Below are 24,372 nucleotides of genomic sequence, written 5' to 3' on the forward strand. Positions count from 1 at the left end.
GAGAGAGACAGGTGACCGGCAGAAATAAGGCGCGTTAATTTTTGCCTCTGTTTGCTTCGGCAAACCTGCACCTTTGATACAATGCCGGAGAGAAAAAAAGTCGCCCTACCGGTTTCCTAGCTCTGGCGGAAGCCGCACAGCGACAAATTACTTTTCATATTAGCGCTTGTCCACGAGTGGCTCATATCAATGAAACGGTAGGAAGCGGCGAGAAGTGGAGCAGAATTTGGGTCCGAGGAGAAAACGGAGTAGGGAGGGGACACGCTTTAATGGGGCGGGCGTTTCCGGCCTCTCCGGGGTATATAAGCGGCGCCGAGGAAACGGACAGCATCACTCCATCCTTAGCACTTCAGAGCTAAGCACAAGCCGAACCATGAGGACCCTGGTAAGTGCGCAGCTAGCCGCCCAGGAGTGTGCGGGACCTGGCTTCGAGTCCGGCGCAGAGCGCGGCTTTCCCGCCGCTCTCTCGCCGCGTCCGCTGACCAGCTTAGCAGGCGCGTTTGCCCCAGGAGACGCCGTTATTGCTCTAGCGTTTTCTTACTCATAGTGCTCCTTAGTACGTCCTCGGTGAGCAACGCAGTGACTCCTCAGCTGTCGTTGTTCACCCGGACTGCAGGGCTTAAAGTTAGCATGATCTGGTGCTCGTGCCTAACTGCAGCTTTGTGCATATGTTCAACGTTAAGATCTACCTTTGTATGCGCATGAAGTTGATGATTTTCGTCCAATCGATTTGGGAATGGAGCTGGGAAGCAAATTACCTGAGTGTCACTGACAGGCTGGGCTCAGTACTCAGTAAAGTCTCACTCTTGCTGCAGCACAGCAGCCAGTTAAATGTCCACAGCCGATTGCCCATTTAGAACCTGGCTGACTCGCCTACGTAGTCAGCATCAAGCTTACGTAAGAGCTATTGCAGCATGTGACACTAACAGTCTTGTGGTCCTGCGCTGATATCACGTGTGACGCATTGACAAGCCTTGTTCAAGAGCCTAAATATAAAAAAAAATGAAATGGCCTCACTACAGCATGCATTCGTGGGTGTAAGGGTTGGCTAATATGTCCCGTGTTCTGTGGTTTCTTCTAGGTTGTCGCCCTCCTTGTCTGCAGCCTGGCCGGTGTCTGCCTTGCTGGTGGCTACGGTGGCTTTGGCGGTTTTGGCGGCGGCTACGGACTCGGATATGGCGGAGGCTTCGGCGGCGGCTATGGCCACGGCCTTGGCTACTACAAGACCGTTCCCGGACCCTCCTTCCTTGTGAAGACTGTGCACCAAGTGAACAGGCTTAGCCACGGAGCTCACCTTGTCGGCGGCCACTACGGCGGAGGATACGGAGGAGGATACGGCGGCTTCGGTGGCGGCTTCGGCGGAGGGTACGGAGGCTTCGGCGGATACGGCGGTTACGGTCTGAAGGGCTGAGTGCTGGATATCGTGCCTTTAACGGCAAGGAGCAAGATGACAAGCCACAAACATCGGCACCTGTTATCTTCTCTCTGTAAATTTTGTACAAACGCTGCGGCTTTTAAATAAAGACTGAAAAGTTGTACCCAATGCGTTTCTCATGTCTCATTTTCAATTCGTTCCTTTTTTTTTCTGGCGTCTCTGGAAATATTAGGTGCCGCTGTTAATGGCGCGTCATGTTATGAAAAGGGAGATGGCATACGGGATTTACAGTCGTTTCGCCTGGCAGCTTAATGCTGCCAGATGCAATACTTGCCATTGTGAGACGTTCAGAAAAAAAAAAGCCAGACTGAGTATAACATTCGTCGGAGGCTGTTTATCTCTATAAATGGTTGAAAAAAAAAACAAGCCACAGTCTGGTTTAATTTAGTAAGTACTTTACACGTTTGAGAAGCAGAGAAATTCTGGGTTCAGCTGCATTTGTCCAACTGGAGATATATGGCTCTTTATATGAAACATAATGAAGCTTCCCTGCGTTTTTGATCGAGACAGTGAACTGCCTTTGTGCAGGGAACGAACGACAGTGTCAAGCAGCAAAGGAGAGAGACAGAGCATGCAAGAAGGGCCTGCGTACGTACTGATTTGAAATCTTATTCGTATAGTGCTATAGATGTGGCTTCCGCAGTTAGGCCTTTGCTATTTCACATTAGTTTGCGTATTGCGGTATTCCAGTAACATCTGTCAAAGGAGACACGCCAATGGTGCGAAATATTAATGGAGGGAAGGAATTCACGGGCAATAAAAGAGAGGAAGGGGGAGGAAAACCGGGAGGAAGCAGAAGCTGTCCTCATGTAAAATGCCTTGTGCACACGGAACTGCAACAAGTGGTATCATGTTATTGGCGTTCAGAGGCTGATCCCAGGTCGCGAGTTCGACTCCGGCTGCGGCGGCCGTATTTAAGTGGAAGCGAAACGCAAAGGGCGCCCGCGTGCTGTGAGATGTTTGCACCCGTTAAAGGACACCAGAAGGTCTAAATTAACCCGAAACCCTACCATACCATACCATAAAAAAAACTTCCGCCTCGCTCAACTCTTGTCGATACCAGTAGTGTCGCCGTAAATTACCCTGGCAAAGAAAGGCATCTACTCGACAGTTTCAGCAGAATAATTTTCTTTCTGCAATGATTAGACCGGATTTGTTAAAACCTAAAGTTATTCTGCCAAAAATGCTACGCCTATCTCATCAGACAGGTTCCAGTGAGACACGTTGTATCTTTAAGAACAAAAAACGAGGAGTACCTCCACACCGCCTCCCGCCCCCTCACACACACACACTTTTTCTCGTTCCCCCATATAAAATTAGATATTGGGTTTATTGATCCATGTCACAGTATATATATGAAGTGCCTTGTTGGGGCCCATGCGTGGCGCACATGCTTGCATCGCATCTATATTAGCTGGCTTTACCTGATGTCTGATAAAAAGAAAGCCGTGGTCGCGGCGCATGTCTTTCTCCACCCTTGTGATCAGTGTGTTTACGTCAATGTCGACCGACGTTCGCCCTTGTGGCTCGATGTAACTTCATTTTTCGCCGTTCCCGGGGTACCGTTGACTACGGCTGTGCATAGTGCAAATATGGACGCTTTGTGCACGAACACGTGAATGAGATAATGAAGGAGGTGTACAAGTAAACTTCGAAATTCAATATCTTAGATTCGGCCTCAGCGCAAACCTAAAAATGTCGCTGTGTCACATGCGCAGCGCGTGCACACAGAGCCCTGCCTTCTTTGGTGCAAATGCGTCCTGCATTTCATTCCAAGGATATAGTGGTTATTTTATCATGCATTGCGCTGTATTACGGACTGAAAATGGAGAACAATAATAAGCTTCTCTGGATCAACTCCTAATGTACTCCGTGAAATGCAGAGGGAGCTAAGTTCTGTTTAACTCAGCTTTTCCACCTTTCACTCCTGATGAATCAGTGGGTGAGGTGTTCCGCTGCTGAACACTAAGCCACGGATTCGATTCCGGCCGAGGTGGCGGCATTAACATGTAGGAGAAATGCAAAATTATTCGATTGCCGTGCAGGGGCAGCGTGTGCGTCAAGGATCGTCAGGCGGTTTAAATTAATCCGGAACGCTCAGTTGCGCTGCTTCTCATAGTGCAAATAAAGGTTCGGGGCGTTAGAACCGCATGTACTATTTGTCAGCCGCTCCAATTTGGTTCTCAGTTTCTCAATACTGTACGTTACCTATTCTTTCCTCCACTCTAATGCTTCCAATAATTTTTCCAGCAATCCAGTAATCCGGCAAGTGTAGCAATCGTGAACGTTTCAATTACTTTATTTTTACTTCAAGCTCGAAATATGATCGAACACAAACGCTACATCCGTCATATTACGACTGTGCTTAAGTCATGGTGTACGCGGAAGTGAAAGCCGAGCTTTCGCAAAATGTGTCGCGTCGGGGAGAATAGAAGACAGCAAAGATAAGAAAAAAAAAACAATAAACGCATGGCGGAGGAACAACCAGCAGTCTGCCGCCTTTCGCCGCCAAGGACGTATGATACAAGCTTGCATGACGGAAATGCTTCCTTCCACTTGGCGAACCGCGATAGCATCTCCCTTCCTCATCAGGGGCCTCCTCCTCCTCGGGCCGGCACAGCCGTCGGGAGTCTGTTCTCGCAAATGGTTTTCCCGGCCAAGCCCGAACCCGCGCTACTTGGCCAGCGCCTTACGAGGGCGTGTGCTGCCGCACAGCTTCGCTTGTCAACTGTCTTCTCTTCCTGTTAGATGAGGCCGCAATTAAGACCTATTTCTGGTTGTGCACAGAGGCACTGCAAAACAAAAGAGCCGGAGAAAAAGGGGCGGCGCCCGTGCGGATATCTGCAAGGCTTGGGTCTAGTCCGAACCCGTAATTGGCACGCACCCCATTGCAAAGTTTCACTACTGCATGCATGCTGCTAAGAAAAGCGAGGCGGACAGGAAAGGTGCGCGAGCTGATGCTGTTAAGTGTGTGACGATAGATGGATGCATAGCAGTCGATAAATAAGTGCGCTACGTGTGCTTGGCGGTGATGCGCGTTGTATCTCTTCGCAAGGTTTTTCATCTTCGAAGACGTCGATCCTAAGGCTTTGCCTCTTTGCCTGCTATATCTTCAATTTTGTCTAATTAAGCAAGTGAAAGCCTTTCATGAGTGATTGTCCTTTGCCGTGGCTCCATATACAAACTCCCGCGCTTATCTGTAGAGAGTCACTACGCTAGTAGCCATAAACATCAATCACTTATTAACCCAGTTTATTCAATATGTGCAGTTATGCATTTAAAGCTGCTCGCGTTCCACGCACTAGCCTTGAAACTAAAGAAAGGAGCCATATATGGGCAGTTTTATATAGGTAGAAACTTCAAATGGAGTCTTTATCCCCTGTTAGATTTCATCAATTGGCTTATGGCAGTGCAGTATTAGAAAATACTCGCATTTCGCATATTATCAATGTATCGGTAATATTGTGCATGATTTTCAAGTCATGCGCTCGAACCGAGCAGCCAGTGCAAAGCTTTTTGCGCCTTTTGTTGGCGCCTTTAACACTTTCAGCATAATCGAGTGAAGAATGCTTGAAGGTTCGAGAGCCTGGTTTTTGCTTCTTCAAGGCTTATAGAAATGTCGTACTGGAGAACTTAAACGCGTTTTGTTTTCATTTCTTTGTTGTTTTTTTTTTAACGAAAGACCGTCGTCCTCGGCCACATATGGCTGAACATAAAAGTATTGTGCACATCGTTTCAAAGCAAGAATTCACATGTTCGTGTTGAGTTAACTTTCGGGTCATTAGACTAGTGTTTTATAGCATATCAGTTATATTTCTATTAATTTTCTCCAGTCTCGTTATGTAAAACATCGGAAAATAAACTTTGCTGTGTGTATAATGATTAAACATACCAAACAATTCCGGACAAAAGCGTTTTTGAATGGCATCCAGTTTACGAACGCAATTTCATGACACATTGTAAGATTTCACTACAGCAAATATATATAACCGCTGATCTCCATTTGGCAGGCTTCCATATTTTTGCTATTAACGTTTATGCTTTCGTCAAAAACGTCTCCCATTGGTTATCTATGACAGTCTTAACTGCCGACGAGCGCGATGGAAGCACTGTAAAAGAAATATTTTGCTACATATCGGACGAGTGGACCATTATCTTCAATATCTTCATAACAGTACCTCACAATTTTCTAATATTCAAAATTTTGGTCCGAGAATGATGGACATGAACACATTTTAGAGATTGCAGGATTATAGGCCGCCGTCAAACGTACTCTCGATTCATGTTACCATTTCATACAAGAGATGAGTGTACAAAACTTCCACCTAGCCTTAGTGTGGGCATGCATATAAAATATGAAGGCCATATTCAGCTTAATTAAGCCTTCAAAAACTATCCGAAATCACGTCCCTTAATTGATTCGTCAATTTCAAGTGCGGTCCTTCGCCGCAGCATTAGTATAGATAAACGCTTCCTGCACTACAGCCTGTCGTTATCTTGCCGTTAAGAGCCCCTCCCACAAAGAAAAAAAAGTGCGCAGCCCTTCTCACATCCATTTGTTTATATAAGGTGAAGGCTTCTCATGCCACTAACCGCTAATCATCACGTTGGATTTTGAACTTCCGTAATATTGCACTTATCGACTCAATTAATTATTGTAATCAAACTTTCTTACCTGCCATCAGAAAAGGATACGGTATCAGATGCCAGCAGTGACTGTCATTACGCACCACCCTCTAAATAAAGGAAAGCACTGCAAGCCTAATTTTATAACTGCAACTCAAATGCCTTATCATATATCATGTCCCTTGGTATTTCACTTTTGTTTCACCTTCATTGTCACCAAACTACAATAGGCGTTCACCGTTATGCTTATTTGGCAAATATACATAACTATGCCTTTTATGTTAGTCGTATCTGCTCGCCTACTTCATGCAATAAGCAAACAGTGGCCATAGAGGAGGAAAGACATTCTTAACTGAAGATTCTTCGCGTGTTGAAAAGCGGAACCTTCTGTATATGCTTAAATCGGTATTTTAAAGAGAACAAAACCACATATTGAGTTTTGCGGGTTCGGTGACTCCGTTGTAGATAAGAAAAATATCCTAAGGAGGCAGGGCTTGCAGCGAAGGAGGTGTGCAACAAAAACGTTCTGTTTCAACGCTCGCATATACCCATCAGTTTTGGTTTAGTTTTCCTTGTTTTTTACGGTTTTGGGGAAACGGCGCAAGTATATCACAGTCTTAAAGCCTATGTTATACCAGGGTCTCTCTATACTTATGGAGACTCTTGGCTGCTACCAGCTTGCCCATCAGCAAGGCTTGGTGGAGCAGGCCCGGAAAATTTCGTGCGCCTAGGTGCTGTGCTCTGAAAAAAGTCATTTTTTTCCTCTCTCACTCTCTTTGACAGTGTGACAGGATATTTGGCGAAGCAAAACTGAAATATTCATTTACCTATTTTAAATTTATAGAAGAGCCGCGGTGGTGGCTCCGCGGTTTTTGGTGCTCAGCTGCTGACCCGAAAGACACGGCTTCGATCACCGCCGCGGCGGTCGCATTTCGATGGTGGCAAAATGCTAGAGACCAGTGTGCTGTGCGATGTAAATGCACGTTCAAAAACCCCAGGTGGTCGAAATTATTCCGAGCCCTCCACTATGGCTTCTCTCATAGTCTGAGTCGCATTGGGACGTCAAACCCCACTGACCATAAGCCGCCGCGGTGTCTCAGTGGTCACGCAGGTCGGCTGCTGACCCGAAAGACGCGGGTTCAATCCCGGCCGTGGCGGTCGAATTTCTGCGGAGGCGAAATGCCAGAGGCCCGTGTACTGCGCGATGTCAGTGCACGTTAAAGAACCCCCAGTGGTCGAAACTTCCCATTTCCGAAGCCCTTTACTACAGTGTCCCTTCATAGCCTTAGTCGCTCTCGGACGTTGAACCCTCATAAACGCTGAAACAAATCATAGACAAACTAAACCAAGTCGTAGAAGGTCTGTCTGTCTGTCTGTCTGTCTGTCTGTCTGTCTGTCTGTCTGTCTGTCTGTCTGTCTGTCTGTCTGTCTGTCTGTCTGTCTGTCTGTCTGTCTGTCTGTCTGTCTGTCTGTCTCTCTGTCTGTCTGTCCGTCCGTCCGTCCGTCCGTCCGTCCGTCCGTCCGTCTGTCCATCTATCTGTCTGTCTGTCTGTCTGTCTGTCTCTCTGTCTGTCCGTCCATCCGTCCGTCCGTCCGTCGGTCCGTGTCCGTCCGTATGTATGTATGTATGTATGTATGTATGTATGTATGTATGTATGTATGTATGTATGTATGTATGTATGTATGCATGTATGTATGTATGTATGTATGTATGTATGTATGTATGTATGTATGCATGCATGTATGTATGTATGTATGTATGTATGTATGTATGTATGTATGTATGTATGTATGTATGTATGTATGTATGTATGTATGTATGTCTATCTGTCTGTGAAAGCCTGCGCACCTGTTATGTTGCTTTGCCACTGAAACGTGCGGTGCTGTGGCGAAGGCTCCTTCACGCAGCCACAAGCCAGGGGGAGTATATCGGCACGGGATGGCGCTTGGAACAGTTAATAGGCGAACACTGATGAGCTATACCGTATAAACGCTGTTGTTACAACATTACAGAGAAGATTCTAAATGGTTCCCACTAATAGCTGCGAGCGAAAAAAATACAGGCTCATTACTCCCAATGTATACTAAACAGATCTGAAAGCCTGGTTTCGGCATGAAGTTCAGCAGTTGCATTTTTGGAATAAATTGGAATGGCTTGTAATATTTACTTGAGCATAATTAGACCGTAAAATTGCCACAGTGCAGCAAAAAAATCTTCTTAAAATTTTCATCTCTTGTTCTTTTTTCCTACTTTTAGTTTTAATTCGGAAAGGCCATGCCTCTCAGTCGTAGCACCACCGGGCAGAATCTAAACACGAAAAATTTGCCGTCGCCTAAATGCTCCAGCAAAATAGGTTGCGACAAAGAAGGAGACGCAGGCGCCTGTGTCAACCTGCTTCGAATAGCAGCTTGACGGGGCGGCTGCCCCCTTATAAGTTGGCGTTTGAAAGCAGACGACAAGGCAAGCTTACATAAATGAATAACTAACAAACAGAATTGTAACTGAAGTAGAAAAAAAACACGGTAAATCCGGGAAAATACGTGAGAATAACAGAGAGAAACACGCCGGAAGATGGAACACTGTTTTCCTAGAAATATGTATTCATATAAACATTTCACGGATTAATTTAAAGAGAGGAAGAGCGATTTCTTTACCGCTGTTAGGTCGTATTGATTCAATACGGTAGGAAGCCTGAAGCGAAGCATCTCCCTGGCATGGTTTGTCCGGCACCCTGTAACGTGCCAACATTCCGGGTTACGGGTGCCATATGTATTCATGTTGTTTTGAAGCGCCGCTATGAGTGTTAGTGTGTTGTCCTTTTTAGTGATGCCTTGTTTACACACCCTGTAGTACAAAAGGCTGTTGTTATATAAAGATATCATTTTAACAAGTTTTAGTTGCTTAAATATACGTTCTGTATGTGAGAGGTAAGAAGCTTTACAAATTAATCTGTCAATAAATTTGTTAATAAATTTTGTTGTTAATAAATTTGGTCAGTTGTTAGTCAGCACTTGTGTTGTCGTCACTCTGTCTCCGTCCCTGTCCTCGTGGTGCCACAGCAGTATAAATTAATCTGATTGCACCTTTTTGCGGCAGTAGTAACTGTGATGTTTTCTGCGGTTGATTTTGTTCATACTAAGAGCAGTAGTTCAGAACAGGCGTATAAAGTGAATTATAAGGCAGAATGTTAATGGAAAGTGCAAATACAGAGCAGTGTCGGCGTAGGGAACCAATTGCGCGTGATGGTTTGTGGACTAAATATTCTATGTGGTCATCCCGCGCCATGTGCTCTGAAAAATACACGCCTAACGTTCTGACAGAAGGAGTAATTTCTATCTCAGTGCTACTGAGTGCCACTGGAGGCAGCTCGAATGCTTTGTTTCTGCGGTGGAAAAGAATTGCCTTTGTTCTCTCCCACCCGAAGTGGTGAAATACAATGATAATATTTTTAAGTTTACAGATTTTCATTTTTAAAAACAGTGAGACTTGTGTCGGCGCGGTGTGTGCAGTTCTATTGCACTTCAAGGCGGACATTGTGTACGTGATAGTGTCTAATTAACTAATTAAATTATTGATTTCATATTTTGAGGCCACAAAATGATATTGCAAAATTGAACCAGTGTACATCAATCAAAAACCAGTCCAGTTTTTTATTTCTGAGTCAGCACTGTAGTTCGGAATACCGAGCGTCTAAATTACGCTTTTGTAAGCTGGGTGAGTTGGCTTTCCTGCGTTGCAATACAAAATGATGAAGCTCGCATTTTTAATCCAGCAGATGCCGTCGCAGTTTTTGTTTTTTATGACAGAGAAGAATAAAAAGGGATTTTAATGGCAATATCACGCGCGGCGGCGCAATTTTTTAATCCCGAAATGCGGGAAAATTAACTCAACGAGAATATAAAAGCGTATTTTGGAGGCTAGACATTCCTAACTACACTGCATATCCAAAATATTAAAAAAAAACTGGGCTCACTTTCTATGTTGACGGCCTTCAATTTCGCAATATTATTTCGTGCCCAAGATAAAAATTCAAAAGGTCATTAATTAATTTTAGTTAATAAATGTTTTAGCTGAGTTCTATCTCGTGCGTAATATCCGCATTGCTGTACAATACAGCTGCACCGACAGCGCCGACGTATTTCTCCCTGTTTCTAAAATAAAAATCCATACACTTAAAAAAAATCAACTACTATTTCCAGTACTGCGGGCCCTTCTTTTTGTGTGTCGCAGCCTTCCTTTTCGGTTGTTAGCCTTCTAGTGTGCCTCACCGTGAACGCTAGGAGCCAAACAAGGCACCACTTTTTCGGCCTTCGGAAAAAAGCAGGCGCTAAAGTCTGTCACCTCGCTCTTTGCCTTGTGGACGTTGCTCCCTTTTACTAATTAAGCCGCAATACTCAGGCCATCAAACTTTATAACCTCCCGCCCAGTGTTGTACAAGAAGTTATAACCTCGAGCTCAGTGTTATACAAGAAGTTGGCGGGTGAATAAGAGGTGAGGGCAGCTTTATCCTTAAATTCATATTGGCTAGCGTCGAACAATCGATTTTCCCGCGGTAAGGAATAGGTTCCAAACTAGGAATAGGAATAGGTGCCCGTTTTATCGCCGAAATCTGGTGTATTGCGGCAAATTTTGCTCGCCCTTGACAGCGAATGCTCTGTAGTGTGAATGAAGTAATATTATTCTTCGTGTGTGCAGCAAGATATCAGCAAGTAACGAGTTGTGAAATGAGTACTTCGCTGGATGGTTTACGCAAAACCATGATTCACGCTGACGACTAAGGGGCATGTCCATCGCATAGGCAGTCAATGTGTTTGTTTCTAGCCATATAGTACACGACGTTTCCCCTGTGGCATTCCTGTAGGCCTGACGGGACGTTTACAGGCCCCTTCGCTCGATCATAATGTCTGACTAACTGAGCCCTCAGTACATTTTATTAACTTTATTAACCTTCCAAGAGAACCACTGAATGCATTATTAATAAGAGGATCGAATGTACAATCAGCGTCAAATCAAACGAAACAATAGAATCGAAATGCAAACTGCAAAACTGTAAGGTTTTGCAGTTTCTTGTATTCTGCCTAGGGGGGCAGAATACTAGAGCAGTTGATTTTCGCATCAAAGGCGTAAAGACCGCTCTTTGGAAGCGTTAATGCGCCATGCTTGTATTTCCTCTCAGGCCGCTGATATTCTTTTTTGTTCGTGCTCTCGTTTCAGTTGTTTTGTTCGCTCTTCATTTGAAGCTTGTGGAACTACCTTTTCCGTCTTACCTTTCTTCTCCATAAGTTAGTTGCTTCGCTGTCTCATTTGCCATTTTAATCAAACCTTTACAAACTTGTACATTGATACCCATTTAGCGAAACTGCATATTTTCAGTGCACGCACGCGCATAAGATGGGAAGAAGGTTTCATTTTGTTCTCTATAATTTCTAGTTTCTGTTTTAATGTTATTCACCGCGTTATCCCAGTTTAGCGCCCACATTGACAGAAAGCGATCTGTTATTTATACTAAAAAGAACTGAAGAGTGTTTATCATCATCATCATCATCAGCCTAACTGCGTCCAATGTAGGACAAAGGCCTCTCGTATCTCTCAAATTAGCTCTGTCCTGTGACGGCTGCGGGCACCTTATCTCCGCAAACTTCCTAATATCACCCACCCACATAACTTTCTTGCACCCCCTGCTACGCTTGCGTTCTCTTGGAACCCAGTCCGTTAATCTTAACGGCCATTTGTTATCTTGTCTTCCCACCACATGCCCTACCCATGCTCATTGCTTATTCTTGATTTCGACTAGGATATCATTAACTCGTATTTGTTCCCTCACCCACTCTTCTCTCTTCCTGTCTCCTAACGTTACACCTATCATTTTCCTTTCTATAGCTTGCTGCGTCGCCCTCAATTTAGGTTTAACCCTTTTCGTTAGCCTCCACCTTTCTTTTCCATAGGTGAGTACCGGTAAGATACAGCTTTTATATACTTTCGTCTTGAGAGCCACTGGTAAACTGCCATTCGCTGTCTGTGAGTACCGGCCAAATGCGCTCCACACCATTCTTATTCTTCTAGTGATTTCACTCTCGCGGTTGGCATCTGCGGTGCCTACCTGCCCTGAATACACATTCCCTTACCACTTCGAACTATTAGCTGCCTATAGTAAACTGCTATTCATTTCCGAGAATACTGAGCATTAGTTTAGTTTCCAATATATAATTTTTTTAGATTCCACGTTCTACTTTGCCTGTCGAGGTCCTCTATCATGTTTTGCAGTGCGTTCCCTCAGTTACTGAAAAAGGCAATGTCGTCGGTGAATCGTAGATTGCTAAGGTGTTCTTCATTACTTTACCCCCAACTGTTCATATTCAAGATCTTTGAATGCCTCTTGTCACAGGTCTGACCGCCGCCTTGGTCAGTTGCTCCGCAGCCGCTGGGGACTGAGGGCCGGAGGTTAATCGGTGTATCCATATAGAAGGCTGTGACCAAGTACTGCGCCAGGGTGACAAAATCGTCTTCTGGTGAGAGAGTGCATTGTCGGCTCTGGTCGCTGGGATCAGGCCACACCCACACCCGGTGATTCAGTTCCATCGACCCTCAGATTTTTTTTATTTACCCGGTGGAGAATTGAGGCGGGACCGAGAATCGAGGCGCGGCCTTCTTGCACGCGAGGCGGATGCTCTACTTATAAGCCATCGCTGCAGGGGTTACACGGCAGCCTAAAATTGAATGCGACGAATGGGTCGTTAGTTTTTGCATGACGAAGCGGCGCTTTCCGCTACGAGGCACGCACATTATGATCGTGAATTACGATTAGTTGGGGTTCTTAAACCTGTACCGACATCTCAGTATGCGGAAGTTATTTTTGCATTTCGCTTCCGTAGAAATGTGGCCGCCGCAGTCGAGTCCCACGGCTGAAAGCCTTCGCCACTGAGCCACCCGTAGCCGGTGCTTAAACTTATTGCCTCTTACGTACTCCTTGGTGGTATAAAATTGTGGGTGTCTTTTTACTGGCCCACATTATCCGTGAGAGCCAGCGGAAGGTCCTCGTGCAAATTTTTGTTGAATCCAACGCCGCGTTTAGCGTTCTTTTAGTTCTAGCGACAACTTTGCGTTCACAGAACGATGCCAATATTCACGGTACATGCAAGGCGACCAACGCCACTTGGACAAAGATCTGAACTGAATGTACCCTAGTATTATAGGAAAATTCAAGTTGTAGCATATGTTGGTTAGCTTAATTCAGTTCTTGAGAAGTTAATTGGCTTGAATAAATAATAACAGACACAAAAAATGAATGAGCTCTCAAGGGAGTCGCAAAGCGCTTGCTGTTTAGGATATGGCTATAACGCAACGGTATGTTTTTAAACCTTGGCTCAACTTATTTCGGATACGCTGTATGTGCAGCTGTGTTTAGTATTTTCATTATGTTGTTTCTGATTCCTATTGTTCTCACTGTATTCTCATTGTTGTGTTGACGTAATTTCATATCCTTCCTTCTTTTTTAGGAAACAGCGCCGTGGGAAAGGCTCGTCACGAATCAAATGTGTGTACGGTCACCTATACGTCCACTGCTGATACCGTCGTTATTATTCTGAATGTAAATATATATATAAGTTTTGCTACCTAACAGCCACCTCTGTGCTGATGTCTCAATGTGTTCTTTGATTGACCACCGGGTCTGCGACTGCTATCTTCAAATTCATTTCAGCATTATCCTTACTGCGGAACCCTTGTTCCGCACTTGGACACCTCCTTGCAGTAAAGGCACCTCCTTAGCGCTGGCGCCGTACCAGAGCTGAGGCCTCAGCAAACTGGTAAAGATCCATGGTTGGAAGGCAGCACGAACCACGAAGTACAAGCAATGATTAACGCACAAACTCAAAGAAGCGCTAGTGTAAAGGGACAGATTTCATTAACTCTCGAAAAATATGCAAGACGGTGAGAATTGACACCACACGCGTCTCTCTCGCTGGACTGCAAAAAAAAAAGGTATCAGAAAAACAAAAAAGATAGGTGGAAATGAATGGTACGGCGGCTGATCAGCGCTATAGCTGGATTGAGAAAGTATCGAAGAAATAATGACGCAAAGCATCAGATATTTGATGATCGTTTCTGTGATGATAATGGTTAGTTCATGGTTTATTTGTTTGTTTACTTAATTATTCTAATAATCGAAAGGCCCAAGAGGGCGCGACATGTGGGAAAGGGAAATAGAAAACAGAAAAACACAGCAACGCAAGCACAATAAGAAGTAATTAAGCCGCAGCGGTAGACAGAATATTTAATGGCACATCGCAGACTCCTAGGTATAACAAAAGGGATAAAATTGTGGAAAATCGATAGGCCCAAGCTTAGTTCAATGCATCCCAGTTCAGCGCTTTAGCAGTAATAAAAATACAAAAATGAATAAATTGAGCACCACAGCTCAAGACAGCACTAGAGGCTAATTAAAAACTTACAATGATCGGTAATAGATGCGATTTTCCACTTTCGAGCGCACCAGTACAGTGTACTATGTGAAATGTTTGCGAAAATGCGTATTACTGCATTTAGCCTCAGCGCTTATCAGTTGTGTGCCATATCATTTCTTGCATCCTGATTGCGCCTTCTCTGCAACTAGGAAAATGTGTACATATGGCCATGTTGGTTTTTTCACTGCCCTGCTGAACTCCCGATCAGTGCACGTGTCTGGTGATGTTGTCGACTGTGTCCGATTGTTTTCGAGCGTGAAGTCCCCTCATGCTACATCGATGGCAAGCTTGGGCTTCATGATATCGACGTAGTCGCCAGCAAGGACGATTGGCAAAATGCGGTCGAAACCAGCAAGAGAGGACGGCTAAGTTCAGAATGTTTTCCTGAGTTGCGTTTCGAGGCTTTTGGCGGCGTATTGTTGAGCACGCGCGCCCCACCCGATGGCGACGAAGGCAGCACGAGGAGCGAGGCGTGCGCGGGGTGGTCACGTGATCGCGAGGCAAGCCAATGCCGTGCCTGGAGAAACAGGTAAGAGAGCTAGAGCTTTAAAAAGAAAATGACTGTTTTTTTCATTCGAACTGCGAAGTTTCTGAGAAAGCACTGTAGCTTTCCTTTGTAGCCATATGGCTGCGCTTGGGTGGATGCCAATGAGTAATTACTCCCTTATTATAATCTACTCCACCTTGGGGGATTCCTCTAAACATGTTTCCTAGTGAACAACTTATGACAAGTCGCAATATGAACAAACCACGCACTGTGGTAATCGATGTACCCAGATGAAAGAAGAAAAACAAGGAGTAATCACGCTACGATAACTACTGAGAACGTTAAACAGTCGGTTATTACGAAATGGTCGCCCATAAGATTGCAGCAAGACAACTTCACTTTACATGACCCATGTACAAGCAACCATACATACACTTGAGGCTGCTTGGTAAGCGAATCAGTGTCCGCGCATCCTTAGCGCTGCGGAGGATATAGCATGCCTTTGAAAGGACAGAGGAACTAATTATGACGTCCTTGAAGCTTCTTTCAGAAGGTAATTAAAAGGACCAAATAATCATTGTGGTTTAACATTGTGAAGCACTAACGGCAGCATTGGTGTCCCGTTTTTGTTTCCCTCAGCGCCATGCTTAGGAGACGTGACCTGATCTCTCCGGATAGAATGGAGAAAGGGACACCCTATTACCGCCCAACGCGCCACTACGGCCGGACCCGAGTCTCAGTGCCGAACCAAGAGCCACCTCACATGTTCCACAAAGATCTGGATGCCAGATTTCTATTCGAGTATACAAGCCTTTTTTCGAGAATCTCGTTCAGCCCGTTTGTTTTCTAATCTCGGAAGTGAAAGACACCTAGCCAAGGATCACGTTTGCCCCCTTTCTGTGCAGTTGGTATGATACTTTTAACCGGCTGTCACGCCTCACCTGCTGATTACAAAAGCACAGAGCACCACGCTGCGCCCTTTCATGTCCACAGCATGTATAGTCCCTTCCATCCATTCTGTTTTCTTAAGGCGGGTACTTGCAAACTCATTGACTCCCATATGTGGCACACCAAAGAAGAAACCACAACGCAGTCTCACCTCTCAATAAATCGAGAAGCTTGCGATAGCTCTAAGACACAAATCACACCCCTACGAAGATTCGTTCCTTGAACTAGCGCTTCAAACCATATGGCCTCATAAGCAAGATGTTCGGATCATTTAGAATTCTATCGTTTCGCCCGCAACTCAGGTAAGAGTTCATTCTGCATGCATGAATATATGACAGTAGGGTCAAGCAGTTGTTCCTGTTCCGTGTGATGGTCTCGGGCGCCGTATATTGTGGTGGTTTATTGCTCAACAGTAACTCCCAAGTGCTGCTGCGATGGACCAGTGTTTTGCAGCAAGAAGAACAAGTACAACCGCTAATAGCAGGCATGCCGCTCCACGGTTAAAGAAGTGTGGCTTTTAGTTCCTGTCTAAAACTGTTTCTTGTGCATTCTGTGAGGCAGAATGTTAACACAGCGTTCACACCGCACTTCACTTCTAAAATTTGAATAAAGCCCCCAATTTATGTACAAAGCAAAAGTTGGAACAGCCACACGACGGAGGGTTGTACCCCATACCAAGAGGTGAAAAATGTTACAATGTAAAGGAAATCTTCTAGAGAGGGCAAAAAATGTGGACTCAACTGCATATCGCAGAAAAAGTTCCGAAATGAATGAGCTGTTCGCACAAGCAATATAAGTGAATTCTGAGGTTTGCATTAGCAGAAACCTGCAAGAAAAGTGCCAGAGAAGACCGCAAAGGTGATTGCGCGGACGATGAAAGTGTATTGTGTACCCAACAAAACCTCACACGCTGAGCAGTGAGAAAAGGAAGCCAGGCGCCGAAAGATGCAGCCCACTTCTTTCGCTTCCTTAGTGCGCTATGTTGCTGCCATGAGGAAGCGACGAGGCCTTGTGTGAACTGCAGACGGCTGCGTCCGCGAGCATTCTTTGTAACAATTGCCCAAGGGCCATGGCAGTGCGGAAAAACCTGGAAGGATAACATGCAAGGCAGGATAACATCCCTTATTAGAACAACCGGGTAGGAAAAATTTGTCCGTCTGTCCGCCCGTCTGAAGCCTCAGTTGGCAGGTGAAAAAATGGAGAGAGAAAGTGGGAGCGGAAAGACGAAGAGGGTGCGGGAGAGAGTGGAGCGGGTGCACAGCGTGTCACACGGTGACTGACGGGCTCTATCACGCCAAACGCTCGACCGGAATGAATCCCTCAACGACTGCGGCTGCTCCGTTCAGGGGAACACTAGTGCTAACTCATACACTGCCGCATCAGTTGCAATGGTCGAATATATATATATATATATATTTTTTTTTTCTTCTGCTTTTCTAATCAATTAGCTTTAAGCGATAACATATTTAGTAATATAAATTGATCAACACCACAACATAAATAAATAAGTTACAAAAATCCCCTGTGCCCCTTGGTTTCTGTGGCTGTTGGCTTCTCTCATATTTATAACGAGCCCCTCATTCCCCTTTCCTCTTCTGCTTAATTGCTTAACGAGGGCCTAGGTTCTGGCAGCCTTGATGCCTTAGGAAGCATAAGAGGGTTCTCACACAGCTTCCACCCTCGCCGTTCGATGACGTTCTACGTCACATCAGCTGTAACTTACGACGTGCTACGTCCGCCGCTTAAGAACGTGGGTGGCGCTGGTGAACACTTCCAAGGTTAGGTTATTTGTAAACATAAATACCCCCGAAAGCAGAAGGTTTGACAGCCGTCGCCGTAGCTCAGCGGTAGAGCACCGGACGCGTAATTCGGAGGTCGTGGGTTCGGATCCCATCGGCGGCATGTGGTTGTTTTTCTTCTGCTTTTCTAATCAATTAGCTTTAAGCGATAACATATTTAGTAATATAAATTGATCAACACCACAACATAAATAAATAAGTTAAAAAAAATCCCCTGTGCCCCTTGGTTTCTGTGGCTGTTGGCTTCTGTCATATATAAATATATATATATATATATATATATAAATATATATATATATATATATATATATATATATATATATATATATATATTCGTGCTACGTCCGCCGCTTAAGAACGTGGGTGGCGCTGATGAACAGGCACCACGCTCAGACGACTACAAACAGACACATACCCAAGCAGAGCCATGTATCACAAAATGTGGCCGAACAGATACGCGAAAGAGTGCGTGTGGTGTGGGGGCTACGCCACAACGTACCACGCCACCTGGGGCTGCGAAAAAAGCCCTTTACTACCAAAGGTAAATAGCCCTAGTCTAGAGCAGTGGGTGGCCCTCCTGGCTGACTCCGACCCGAGCACACAGCTTATGCTGGTGACGAGGGCCAAGGCAGCGGCGGAGGCCAACTAGGGAAGACCGACCACTGAAGCTCCACATCTATCTATCCCCATCCCCCTACTCCCTAACTCTTCCTTCTGAAAAAAAAAATAAATGTTTTCACTACTACTACTACTGACAGCCGTCGCCGTAGCTCAGCGGTAGAGCACCGGACGCGTAATTCGGAGGTCGTGGATTCGGATCCCACCGGCGGCATGTGGTTGTTTTTTCTTCTGCTTTTCTAATCAATTAGCTTTAAGCGATAACATATTCAGTGTTACTCTAAATCGAACAACAGCACAAAATAAATAAATAAATTAAAAATCCCCTGTGTCGCTTGGTTTCTTTTGCTGTTGGCTTCTCTCATATTTATAACGAGCCCCTCATTCCTCTCCCCTTGTTATATATATATATATATATATATATATATATATATATATATATATATGTGGTTTGTTTGGTTTGTGGGGTTTAACGTCCCAAAGCGACTAAGGCTATGAGAGACGCCGTAGTGGAGGGCTCCGGAAATTTCGTCCACCTGGGGTTCTTTAACGTGCACTGACATTGCACAGTACACGGGCCTCTAGAATTTCTCCTCCAAAGAAATTCTAGCCGCCGCGGCCGGGATCGAACCCGCGTCTTTTGGGTCAGCAGCCGAGCACCATAACCGCTGAGCCACCGCGGCGGCATATATATATATATACAGGGTGTTTTTTTTTAGAAGGTCCAAAATTTTTAAAGAAAGGTAAATTCCTTTAGATTTATTTTAACCCTGGGGCTATACTGAGGGCTACGGCGGACACCAGGTAAGAGGCAAACTACTTTAATTAGTTCGCTGATTAACTGATTACGTTAATTAACTTTTATAATTTTTATTTTAGGGGATATGTTGTATTAGCAGAATTGGAGATAATCTTCCAAACAGTCCAGCCAAGAAAAAAGATTTTCATGAAAAAATTTTTTGCGCGCGTAACGAAGCGAGAAAAAGTCTCCCTGGTAGGCAGCTTCACACTGTAACACAGCGTCTGTGAGCGCTCGCTCCGCCCTGCACTTTGTGTCAATGCGTTTTTGTTCCAGCGCGGCATTCCGTGAGGCCGCGGAGCGAAGCGAGATAAGCAGCGATAGCGCAGGCCGCCAGTCCGGGACGCGTGACGCAAAGCGCAGGGCGGAGTGAACTACGTCAGAGGCGCTCCCGCCGCTGCGTTACGGTGTGAAGATGCCTACCAGAGTGACTTTTTCGCGCCTCGTAACGTGCGTGAAAAATTTTTAATTAAAATTGTTTTTTCTTGGTTGGACTGTTCAGAGGACGATCTCCAATTCTGCGAATACAACATATCCCCTAAAACAAAAATTAGAAAAGTTAATTAAAATATTTAGTTAATCAGCGAACTAATTAAAACAGTTTTCCTCTTGCCTGGCGCCCGCCGTAGCCTCCAGTATAGCCCCAGTGCTAAAATAAATCTAAAGCAGTTTACCTTTTTGTAAAAATTTTGGACCTTCTAAAAAAAAACACCCTGTGTATATATATATATATAAGAAGGGGGTGAAGATCGGATGGATCCGGTAGAACATAAACGTAATTCGGTTGACACACGGTAGAAAAACAACAACAACTTTATTCTAACGTTTCGACCAGGGTCTGGCCTTCGTCAGGCCAGGGTCTGACGAAGGCCAGACCCTGGTCGAAACGTTAGAATAAAGTTGTTGTTTTTCTACCGTGTGTCAACCGAATTACGTTTATATATATATATATATATATATATATATATATATAGGTTGCCAGAGCACGAAGTACTTAACTGCTTACAGGAGTATGTAGCGAAGTATACCCTTCGTTGAAGGAAACATATTTATTCGACTCGACGTTTCGATCAGAAGACCGATCTTCTTCAGGAGTCAAGATCGGTCTTCAGGTCGAAACGTCGAGTCCAATAAATATGTTTCCTATGTTTCCAAATTTTATTTGAAACTTCATGGCTATAAAGCCATGAAGTTTCAAATAAAATTTTAGTTGCAAGTACCGCCCTGTGTCGTCTTCTTTCTCTGTCCCGTGTCCGCTGCGGTGTCTAGCTCCTTCATGTCTCACCAACTGGCCTACACATCTACCCTCGTAAGAATGCTATAGTACATTCGAAAAAGGCTGGTCCTCAAGCCGAAATGTGGTAAATTAAATCGTGTTATATTTTTCAATATCTCTTTCCTATCTTGTATTGGTCAATCATTTTATTATATATATATATTGAAAGGGGGTTTCTGCACAAGTAGAGCGGGGTCGGAGTTCACGGCGGGCGACACAAAATGGGCGAGCAGAACGGCGGGCAGCGCAGAAGATGGCCAGTCCACTCGAACCGATCGCGTGCAGCGCGGCGGCACTTCGTCTTTCATCGGCGCTTCGTCTTCGTCGGCGATTCGTCAGTGATCTGCCCAGGCAGTATCAGGCGCGGCCGTCGTGGTTCGCTAAAATTGCCCTTGGAACGAAGAGGAGCCACCCTGGCGACTTATGGCGAGGGCAAGAGGAGTGGGTCGTTGTATGTCTTCAGGCGTGGACGGTTTCTCGGCCGCGATGGCGCAAGTCCGAAGAGGTGTTGAGCTGCTCCGCGATGTAATTGACCGGCGATGTTTGCTGGACAACGCGATAAGGCCCGTCGTATTCCGTGCGAAATTTTGACGACAATCCTGGTGACGTGCCTGGTACCGAGAGCCAAACTAGGGATCCCACCCGAAAAATGTGTTGCACGTTATCGTTATCGTGGCGATGCTTTTGGCGCCCTTGGGATTCGGAGGTAAAAGAGCGCGCCAACTGGCGGCATTCCTCTGCATGCTTTGCGACTCGGAGAGGGGTGTACACTCGCAGGCGTCAGGAGTATAAGGCAAGATGGTGTCCATCGTGGACGACGGCTCACGCTCATACAGAAGGAAGTGAGTGGTAAAACCTGTGGTTGACTGCGTGGCGGTGTTGTACGCGTATGTCACGAAAGGGAGGACAGCGTTCTGATCTGCCGCGACGTACATCGTGAGCACGTCACCGAGATTACGGTTGAAGCGCTCGGTCAGCCCGTTAGTTTGAGGATGGTAGGCAGTGGTGGTCCTATGTACGATGCGACATTCGGCGAGCAGAGCTTCAACGACGTGTGAAAGGAAGGCGCGGCCTCTGCCACTGACTGAGCAGTTCGCGCGGCGCGCTGTGCCGAAGAACAAAATTATGGAGGGAACATAGCAACTTCGCGGCTAGTAGCAGCAGGAAGGGCGGCTGTCTCGGCATGCCGGGTGAGGTGGTCGACGCCGACGATAATCCAACGGTTCCCAGAGACCGAACAGGGAAGGATTTGGCATTTGGAACCAAATTCCCGATTAGAAAAACGTAATACCTGGGCTCACCTTTGATGAAAGCGTCCTTCAATTTTGCAGTATTATCTTGCCTTCTAAAATAAAAAATTCGAAACTGAATAATCTATTTTAGTTCATCAATTCTCTAATTATTGAGCTCTATCACGTACATAATGTCGAGCTTGCTGTACAATCCACCTGCAGAGACCGTACCTCCGTACCGCTTAAATTTTTTCGAATAAAAATCACCGTGCTTTTATTGTCGTTCGGGTTTCAAATAAATTGAAAGCAAAGAGCTTTTGTGCCTGGTTCCTTCTTAAGGTGAGTGTCGTCTTCGAGCATTCTTAGTCTGCAAACACGTACAGCCTTTGTAAAGAAAAAAAGATACCGACCGTGGGGTTTGCTTCTGAGAAACGCTGTGTGACCCATTTTACATCGTCCACGTCCCAAATATTTCGAGGCTTGGACGGAGGAACTCTTCTCTTCACCCCTCCGAAGCTTAAGACTTCCAGGGGTGCTCGAGAGCCCCACTCCTCAATGAAGCCAACGAACTCCTTGGACTGTAAATTTTCGACAAAAGCTGTACCAGCAAGGCCAACAAAACTCCTTCGAAGACATTACGCAGTTCACGGCACATGCCCTGAAGACATGTAGGCTTGCCTTTTGCTGCAGACGTCGTCATCATCATCATCATCATCAGCCTGACTACGCCCACTGCAGGCCAAAGGCCTCTCGCATGTCTCTCCAATCAACCCTGTCCTTCGCCAGTTGCGGCCACCGTATTTCCGCAAATTTCTTAACCTCATCCGCCCTCCTAACTTCCTGCCGCCCCCTGCTACACTTGCCTTCGGGTTCTACCCTGAGGCAAGGGCGCGAGAGGCTGGAGCAGACATTAAAACCTAAAACGTATTCGAATGGCCCTGTCGAGTGTAAGTAATCCTAAAAGACAGAATAAAACTTTTCATCCATCAGCGCCAGCAGGACGGAAATGGCACATTAACAGCAGGTCATGGAATTCAATGCATTCATGTACACATTTTTATTTAAAGCACATGGAAATAGCCCGCGGCAGTGAAAACGCCGAACAAGGTTGACCATTCATCTAATCACGGTAGAGCAGAGCAACCAAAGACAAACTGTCAGCGCAAGGCCAGAAAAGTCGTCGCAATATGAAAACTGTGTAAATAAACGGTGACAAGGAAGACCATCGTGCACGTTGAGATACGAACACAGAGCGCTTCTGTCCCTCTTAATACTGCAATATAGTAAGGCTGTGTCTCCCAAACAAGAGTCAAAGGCGACTTTAGCCCGTGCGGGCGTACAGTCAGGCCGTAATGAAACGCGAACAGATTCTGTGAACAAAACCAAAATGCCTTACCTGTGCACACTGAGCTGCTGTGTACAGCTAGCTTGATTCCTGTTGTAAAGAAATATCTTAGCTGCAAAGTAGAAAAGTGCAGCATATGCGCATTCGCGTTTCATTAATGCCTGACTGCATGTAGAAGCATACTTAGTTTCGTTTTACAGAAGACATAAAGGACACAGTCTCGGTCTAAGCATTTTCGCACTTACACAATCGCGTTGCCGCGGCCAGCAAATTAAAAGAAGGAAATGGTGACACGGTGCATAAGCTGGGTTATTTTTTGTAAACCATGTTTTGCCTCATAGGTGACAGTCACGCGCCAGTCGCGAAACAACACTGCGAGCTGGCTAATGTCGCTGATTATTTAGTTTTATTAGAATTTCAGCTTCGATTTGAAAACCTTTGTTCGTAGACCTCAGCAGCAAATTAAACCCAACTACTGCTGCTACCGTACTGTCCCGTAAAAAGCGTAAAAGTGCACGTTTTGTGGGTAACCTTAATCATCCATATCGCACTTTCAGTCGCAACGTTTCCAGTTCACAAGCCTATAATATGGCATTACTGCAGACCCTGAGTGTAATAGCGACACTGAGAAGAAACTCAAGTTGCCGTAGATGGAAAGCTTACCGCACACTAAGGATGAAGACGCTACTAGCACTGAAAACGGGTTGTTTATAAAACAAAAAACCGCAGGAAATGAGAGACAGCTTTCTCCACCTCCGACCGATTTCACCAGTGTGCTGAAGTGCCCCGACACATTTGTTTTTGCGCGCGGAGCCCAGAGCTGAGGCAACACTACCGTTGACTTCACAACGGTGAACATGGAGTCGTTTCCTGTGTAGAAATCACATGTTTGAATCGTCTGGCGAGAAAATTTTTCAATATAATGTTTTCAGCATTAAATGTGTCAACGTATAAGGATCCGTGTTTTACTCTATTCTAGTTTTTAAAAAAAACAGCACCATTTCTTTCATATTGCAAAATACAGTAAAACAAATTGTGTCTTTTTTTTCTTTTGGAGCTCAATTTAATTTGCACAGAATTAGCGTCTTTGAGAACATGAGCGTGGAAATCGAAATGGGCCTCATTTGGGGTCAATTTTGCAATTGTGTGTCGACAAGCGACCAGCGTCACTGTTCCAAGAGTCCCCCGCAAGTATGAAGCCAGAGTCGTGTCTAATTAGTCCAAACCAACGCGGCAGTCCCATTTAATTCAGTTCAGGATAAGGCTACTAGTCGTAGTTTTATTTCAAGATTCTCTCCAACCGCCGAAGGCAAAACTTAACAATATCTGTTCATTTTTTCGGAA

General features: G+C 45.3%; 1 protein-coding gene across 2 annotated transcripts; it reads left to right on the forward strand.

Moving 5' to 3' along the window:
* The first annotated feature begins 312 nt into the window (after window positions 1–312).
* Window positions 313–1,411, forward strand: LOC149351560 (uncharacterized). 2 transcript variants are annotated; one of them, XM_089577058.1, is made up of 2 exons: window positions 313–385; window positions 1,082–1,411. In XM_089577058.1, the coding sequence occupies exons 1-2, from the start codon at window positions 374–376 to the stop codon at window positions 1,409–1,411; spliced, it is 342 nt and encodes a 113-aa protein (XP_089433184.1). In that variant the 5' UTR covers window positions 313–373. The 2 variants fall into 2 exon arrangements, with proteins under 2 accessions (XP_089433184.1, XP_089433185.1); XM_089577059.1 differs by lacking the exon at window positions 313–385 and adding an exon at window positions 1,024–1,035.
* The last annotated feature ends 22,961 nt before the right edge of the window (window positions 1,412–24,372 follow it).

This window comes from Amblyomma mixtum, chromosome 3, assembly GCF_055824585.1.
Source record: "Amblyomma mixtum isolate Tamu chromosome 3, ASM5582458v1, whole genome shotgun sequence".
Lineage (NCBI taxonomy): Eukaryota > Metazoa > Arthropoda > Arachnida > Ixodida > Ixodidae > Amblyomma > Amblyomma mixtum.